The following is a 6,956-nucleotide window of genomic DNA, read 5'->3' as shown; positions in this document are numbered from 1 at the left end:
GCACATGAATGTGAGATGCGAATACAAGGGACAAATTATCATGAAGTCATCGAAAAGTTGGGGTGAAGAAATCAAAATGATGTATACATGCAAGAGACTTATTAATAAAGAAGTGTTAACTATATTATAAGGCCTCAAGTTCACTCAGAATTATATAAATACACACATATATTTGATTTTAATAGCTTGTGATGTGGGCATCGTCTTACTAGTGATTGCCCCAACTTAGTGGACAACTTGCAAAATGTTGTGTTATAGCTTGTGATGAGGGCATCATCTTACTAGAGATTAGTGGACAACTTGCAAAATGTTGTGTTATAGTGTGACTAATTTGTGCACATTCTTACGTCTTGCCAATATGCATATACTAGTAGAAGAGAAAACTAATTATAAATGAACTATTTTGGGAAAAATTTGTTTCAACTAGCATGGGGCAACAATGTCGAGGGCAACTTGACAAGCCAAGTTAGGAATAAATTACATAAGGAGAAAGCTATCGGCTATGATAAAAAGAATTAGAGGTCATATCGAAGGGGCTTCTAGCAATAATGGGTTGTTGCCTTATGATATTATGGTTGAAAATTTATTATTGGGTAATTATGAGATTAAGATTGATTACATGTGATTGATTAGGTTGTTAATAGAGATGTGCATGCATCGTCATCGCTGATTCGGTCCGTTTCCTTACACAGCTTGTGTGCATCTCTCTCTCTCTCTCTCTCTCTCTCTCTCTCTCTCTCTGGATGATTCATTCATCTATTCTTTTGACGTCGACATCGTGTCCAATATCATCATCATCATCTGCACCATTCATGGGTATATAAAGGCTCCCGCTTGCCAGCCTCTTTCGACACGATCAATCAGTTCCCGATTCGGAAACTTATTCTCTCGCATGCCCCTTTGCCCCCTCCGTTGCTTTCCCAGGCCGCGACTTAACACTTGCCGTTTAAGGCAGCACTCGCCTCTCGTCTCTCTCCTTTGATTACGATCCATCCATCCATCTATCCATCCTTTTCTTCTTTCCTTCTTCCCTTTTGATTTCCTTCCCTCTACTTCTTCTGCATATCTTCCACACAAGAGTGCAGAAGAGCATTGGAATTATATGCCGGCGCTGCAGTGATCAGCAGGTTCGCTACAACCGCTCAGTACAGTTATTGTTGTTCTACTAATCCGCAGACTTGTTTTTGTCTTGCTGATTTAGCCATTTATCTAAGTCGTGATTGGGTTGTTAATTTGGATACTTCATGATTGGATCGTTTTAATTCGGACTGAATCACGTATTTTGGAGACTCTAATCAGATCCTGAACCAGAATTATTCCTCCATACTTCCATAATCTCTCTTCAATATGTCTTCAATAATTACTGTATTCCAATGCTGCTTGCCCTGTCTGCCAATCCATCCATGCTTTAGTCTCGTATCGATAGAAACTGTCCAATTCAACCATGAGTGCTTTAGTCTCATATCGATAGATATGTGCGTATGTCAAGAGTCCTGCAATAATGTACTTGCCAAGTTCCTGCAGCAATAAGTTTTGACTGTTGTAATGGATCGAATTTTCAGAGCTGGAATTGTAGTTTAGAATCAGCCTTAATGAGTGTTGGCCTTCCAATCCATGGATCAAATTTATCTGGCCTTCAATGGATCGATTTTATTGAGCTGCAAGCGTAGATTAGAATCGGCTAAAATCGTCTTTTGGACTTCAACGGATCGAGTATTTTAAGCTGCAATCGTAGATTAGAATCCATTAAAATCTACACACGACGCACTAAAAATTTAGGTGTTTCAATCTAATCAATATTCTTTCTATTTGTTGCTTGAGCTTGGATTAGTGATGCACAAGTTGCAATAATAATGCATGTGCTGCAGCATAAAGGATAACTAAGACCACCAAGTCTGCAGCTATGGACTCCGGCCTGATACCCAATGGGGTTCCCAAAATCAAGACCCATGTCCCCAACAAAGTGGAAGACAGAGAGGTGCCCACAGTCTGCGTCGATGACAGCGGTCCAACAGTGAAGGTACAAACAATAGATGAGCTGCACTCCTTGCAGAAGAAGAGGTCCGCACCCACAACTCCCAAGGGGCTCCCTAAAGGGAGTCCTACTTTGCAGATGTCAGAAGAGGAAAGACAAAGGCAGCAGCTCAAATCAATCAGGTATTGAATGGTGATCATGAAGTCTCTAATGGTTAGTTCTGTGCTCATTCAATTTTTGTGTTGCATCAATAATAATCTCTCCTGATGATGCCTCAGTCATAGATATCGCAAGTTACGTTTGTGGCATTACGCTGCAGCAGTGTGCCCTAATGTGCGGAAAGTGCTGTCATGGACCTTTAGTTGTGGGTCCTTGGCATTGTCTTGCATTGGTGCTTACTGCTTATGATATAAGTTGATGACTTTGTATGAGGGAGACGTTCTCTGGTCATAAGCTTTTAAGACTTGGAAGTTGGTTTTACTTCTTAATATGCAAAATGCAATAATAAAGACTCCTAGATTCAAAATCCAATTTAAAGAATTTTGATCTGATGATAGGGCAATCTTCTCTACCGCACGTACCTGCTCTATTTCTACGACCTTGAGCAGCTTTACTTTTAAATAACATTATTTAGACCTTTGGACAACACACTAATGATGTGGGTAGCTTTGTTTCAGTGCTTCCCTCGCTTCTTTGACAAGAGAAACTGGCCCAAAGCTTGTTAAGGGGGACCCAGCAAAGAAGCCCCAGACTCCACCAGCTCCTGCGGCACCACCACAGGCGAAGCCCGATCTTAAAAGTGTTAGTGACAGTTCTTTGAAATTCACCCATGTCCTCTACAACTTGTCTCCTGCAGGTATTATATAGACCGACTGGCGGTTATTTTCTCAGTACATTCCTCTCATACACAAACGGGTGTTTTGAAAAAATTGAATTGGAATCTCACATGAATTACATTGTACAGAGCTATATGAGCAGGCCATCAAGTATGAGAAGGGTTCCTTCATCACATCAACAGGTGCACTCGCAACTCTTTCTGGTGCAAAAACTGGCCGATCTCCAAGAGATAAGCGTGTGGTTAAGGAGGATTCATCCAAAGACATTCTCTGGTGGGGGAAGTGAGTAAATGCTTGAACTCGGACCAGTGTTCTCTCTTTAAACTGGAGTTGGGTGCAATATTACAAGCCACATTATAATAGAGCAATCTTATATGATCTGCTTTCTGAAATAACTAATCCATGATTACTTACTGTAGAGGTTCTCCCAATATTGAGATGGATGAACATACATTCTTGGTCAACCGAGAGCGAGCGGTTGACTATCTGAACTCCCTTGATAAGGTTAGCTAGTGTATTGCAGGTTGTTTGAAGTGTCAAACTTTCTGGTCAGGATTTTGTTTGTGTTTTCATGTATTCCTATGCACTTGTATCTCTGTATTTTTCAGGTTTTTGTGAATGATCAGTTCCTTAACTGGGACCCGGAGCATCGGATCAAAGTCAGGATCATCTCAGCCCGAGCCTATCATGCACTGTTCATGTATAACATGTAAGAGAATTCTTAAACACGACCTTGTAGGAAGGCTAATCTTTGGTGGTGAAAATAAAACTGTGTCTACACAGCACACCCCCCTATCGACAAAATCATCCATCCCAAGATCGAATGTACGTGCATCAGTGCTTTAACTGTGTATTTGCAACTATTATTCAGACATGTAAATTAAAATGAGTCAAATTCCGACTTTGGAGCCACTTTGCAACATGATTGACTTCCTTGCAAAATGTTTAGTGCAAACTTGTGCTCCCATAGAGTTCAGCAGCCGTAAGGCGTCAGGTGAGGTAGGAGAGAGATGATAGTAGATACACTTTATGTTATTATATGTGGAGTGAGACGCATCTGGAAGAACTGTATGGGTGGCAGGTGTATCCGGCCTACCCATGAAGAGCTGGGGGATTTTGGGACTCCCGACTTCACTATCTACAACGCTGGATCTTTCCCTTGCAATCGATACACTCATTATATGACTTCTTCAACTAGCATAGATCTGAACCTGAATAGAAGAGAGATGATCATTCTTGGAACTCAGTATGCTGGAGAAATGAAGAAGGGGCTTTTCAGCGTCATGCATTACCTAATGCCCAAGAAGGGCATCCTCTCTCTCCATTCAGGCTGCAATATGGGGAAAGGAGGGGATGCCGCATTGTTTTTTGGATTATCAGGTTTGATCATCAAACAAGGTTCTGCGGAGGAATGCTTAAATCATGGGCTTTGAGATGAATAAATATTCTGAATTGGGGAATGAGCTCTGGGCCAGTCCCAAGTTCCTAATTTGCGATAGCCATATGTGTTACAGGTACTGGGAAGACAACTCTTTCAACGGATCATAACCGTCTTCTGATAGGAGATGATGAACATTGTTGGAGTGATAATGGGGTAGCCAATATTGAGGGGGGGTGCTATGCCAAATGCATCGATCTGTCCCCAGAAAAGGAGCCTGATATTTGGAATGCAATCAAGTTTGGCACAGGTGAGAATATTGAAATCAACTTTCCTATTCCTTAAAACGCATTGGGATTCACTAATTGCTGTCTGGATGATTGTATTTCCTTGCAAGAGTGTTGGAGAGAATCATTGATATTCCCATAATTCCTTAAATTTAATGCATTGGGATTCAGTCATTGCTACCTTAGTGATTTTATTGCCCTTGCAACAGTTTTGGAAAATGTAGTTTTCGATGAGCACACCAGGGAAGTCGACTATTTCGACAAGTCAGTTACAGGTACTTGCATGCAAATTGTGGTAGCTCAGCCCTCATTTGCTAGCCTGTCTTTAATTTCGTTGTGGCAAGTTGAGATTCAATTCCTGACCTAATTTCAAAGTTTTTGCTTTGCATTGGTTTTGGCTCAACTAGAAAACACAAGGGCTTCATACCCAATCGAATATATACCAAATGCAAAGATTCCTTGTGTTGGTCCCCATCCAAAGAATGTGATACTGCTGGCTTGTGATGCTTTTGGTGTTTTACCACCCGTTAGCAAGCTGACCTTAGCACAGACCATGTACCATTTCATCAGTGGCTACACAGCTTTGGTCCGTGTTTGGAATCTTTTGCTTGTGGCATGTTTCATTGCTGAGTTTTCTTTTCTCTGGTAGTTAATTTTCTTCCATGGCTTTTGTGCCATTCAGATTGCAGGGACAGAAGATGGCATTAAAGAGCCACAAGCCACCTTTTCTGCATGCTTTGGTGCAGCCTTTATAATGCTTCACCCTACAAAGTACGCAGCTATGCTAGCGGAGAAGATGAAGCAACATGCCACAACAGCTTGGCTTGTGAACACTGGATGGTCAGGTGGCAGGTAGGTTGTATTTTCTTTATGAGGTGAACATTCTTGACAGTAGTTTAGGCTATCTTGTTACTCTGCTCAGTTGTTATGTTTCTTGTTAATTTGTTTTGTACTATTGCTCCTAGTTATGGAATTGGTAAAAGAATGAAGCTGGAATACACGAGGAAGATTATCGATGCTATTCATGATGGTTCCTTACTAAAAGCTCAGTATACAGAGACTGCTGTATTTGGCCTGCATATACCGGACCAAGTAAATGGAGTTCCATCAGAAATTCTGCACCCAGAGAACATGGTAAAGATTGCCTATTTCTAAGTCTCTCAGATGATTGATTTCTGTTTGAGTTTTAATCTCATAACAAATGCTTGAGTGGTGGGAATTAATGAGGATTCTTGGAAATTGCAGTGGTCTGATCAGAAGGCATACAGAGATACACTTGAAAAGCTGGCTGGCCTTTTCATCAAGAACTTCCAAAATTTCTTAGATCACAAGATTGGTGAAGACAACCACCTCACCAAAGAAATAGTTGCAGCTGGACCAAAGCTGAGCTAGGATTGCGCATTTCTAAGTCGATAATTGGACAGGGCACACTGCAGAAATGAGAAGGACGATCTGTCCAATAAAAAGCTTATATGCTTATGCTCAGATTTTGGCATAAAAACCAGTGTCATTGAATAGAGCTGCATGCCAAAAGGACAGTGTGTATGAAATACAGCATGCTCATGATAGTATGCCTAGCTGTGAATGGCAGTCTAGTAGGCCAGGGGTATGAACTGCAATCCTCCTATAATGGGGGATGTGATTTGCAGTGTCTGCAAATGTAGGAGAGGCCAAGATGTATGCTGAGAAGTTTCATCTGGGAGCATTGTATTTGGGTAGCTTAACTAGGATAGAAAGGAGAATCAGCAATTAAAGCATGTACTAAAGATTCTCTTTCTTTGCCTTCTCCTTGTAATTGATTGTTACAAGTTAGACCTTTGTTTGTAATTCAGATCATTACTGGAAAAATAAAGTGTCCTAGTATTAACCTTCCAAAATTCCAGTTCCTGCTTTGGATCATTATGCAGAGTAGATTCTTAATTTCCATATTTTTAAAAGAAGTAATGATGTTTTTTTTTCTCAAATGACTTATATGAAGGGTATAACAACATTCGAGTAACACAAAGTGCAACAAAGTACTTGGGTTTAGAAGAGAGGTAGGCCTTTGCTTACATATGTTGTAGATATGACATCGAAGTGAACGGTTGGGGCAGCATTGTTCAAAGGTCCCTTGAAATGACCCCTTGAAATGAAGGTGTCATTGAACACTCTCTAGGTTACAAGACTTGTTAGGATACTTTTGTAAGGATAATTAAAAAATAGTTTTCATTAAGAAGTTGAAAGGTGAACTTTTCTTGCAAATTGATGGTATTCTATCGCTCTTTTCATTAAGAAGTTGCAAGGTGAACTTTTCTTGCTTAATGATTTATTGCATTCTATATTCTATTGCTTATCCCATCCTTCATCGAGTTCTAGCACTCTAGGTTACAAGACTTGTTAGTATAGTTAAAATTTTGGTTCATTGAAGTTGCAAGGTGAAGTGTTCCTTTGTATTGATATATTTTATTCTTTGTGTTGATGTATTCTATGGCATATCCCAA

General features: G+C 40.4%; 1 protein-coding gene across 2 annotated transcripts; it reads left to right on the top strand.

The window, feature by feature from the left end:
- The first annotated feature begins 841 nt into the window (after nt 1-841).
- On the top strand, nt 842-6,353 carry LOC148026388 (phosphoenolpyruvate carboxykinase (ATP) 1-like). Of its 2 annotated transcripts, none has more exons than XM_087690829.1 (13): nt 842-1,127; nt 1,902-2,157; nt 2,653-2,831; nt 2,940-3,093; nt 3,231-3,315; nt 3,420-3,520; nt 3,893-4,191; nt 4,326-4,499; nt 4,686-4,751; nt 4,884-5,062; nt 5,159-5,328; nt 5,442-5,610; nt 5,722-6,353. In XM_087690829.1, the coding sequence occupies exons 2-13, from the start codon at nt 1,904-1,906 to the stop codon at nt 5,866-5,868; spliced, it is 1,977 nt and encodes a 658-aa protein (XP_087546955.1). In that variant the 5' UTR covers nt 842-1,127; nt 1,902-1,903; the 3' UTR covers nt 5,869-6,353. The 2 variants fall into 2 exon arrangements, with proteins under 2 accessions (XP_087546955.1, XP_087546954.1); XM_087690828.1 differs by having other exon boundaries at nt 1,869-2,157.
- Nucleotides 6,354-6,956: the final 603 nt, after the last annotated feature.

The sequence above is a fragment of the Lygodium microphyllum genome, chromosome 13 (assembly GCF_053477565.2).
Source record: "Lygodium microphyllum isolate KBCC chromosome 13, Lygodium_microphyllum_v1.1.10, whole genome shotgun sequence".
NCBI lineage: Eukaryota > Viridiplantae > Streptophyta > Polypodiopsida > Schizaeales > Lygodiaceae > Lygodium > Lygodium microphyllum.
The sequence above is the reverse complement of the archived record's forward strand: the minus strand, read 5'-3'. Positions and strand labels throughout refer to the sequence as shown.

What these genes read in the sequence shown, in the direction of transcription:
- LOC148026388 (XM_087690829.1), top strand. Translation starts at nt 1,904, where the DNA reads ATGGACTCCGGCCTGATACCCAATGGGGTTCCCAAAATCAAGACCCAT. An exon ending in CTACAACTTGTCTCCTGCAG is followed by an intron (nt 2,832 to 2,939) that starts GTATTATATAGA and finishes TACATTGTACAG; the next exon opens with AGCTATATGAGCAGGCCATC. An exon ending in ATTGTTTTTTGGATTATCAG is followed by an intron (nt 4,192 to 4,325) that starts GTTTGATCATCA and finishes TATGTGTTACAG; the next exon opens with GTACTGGGAAGACAACTCTT.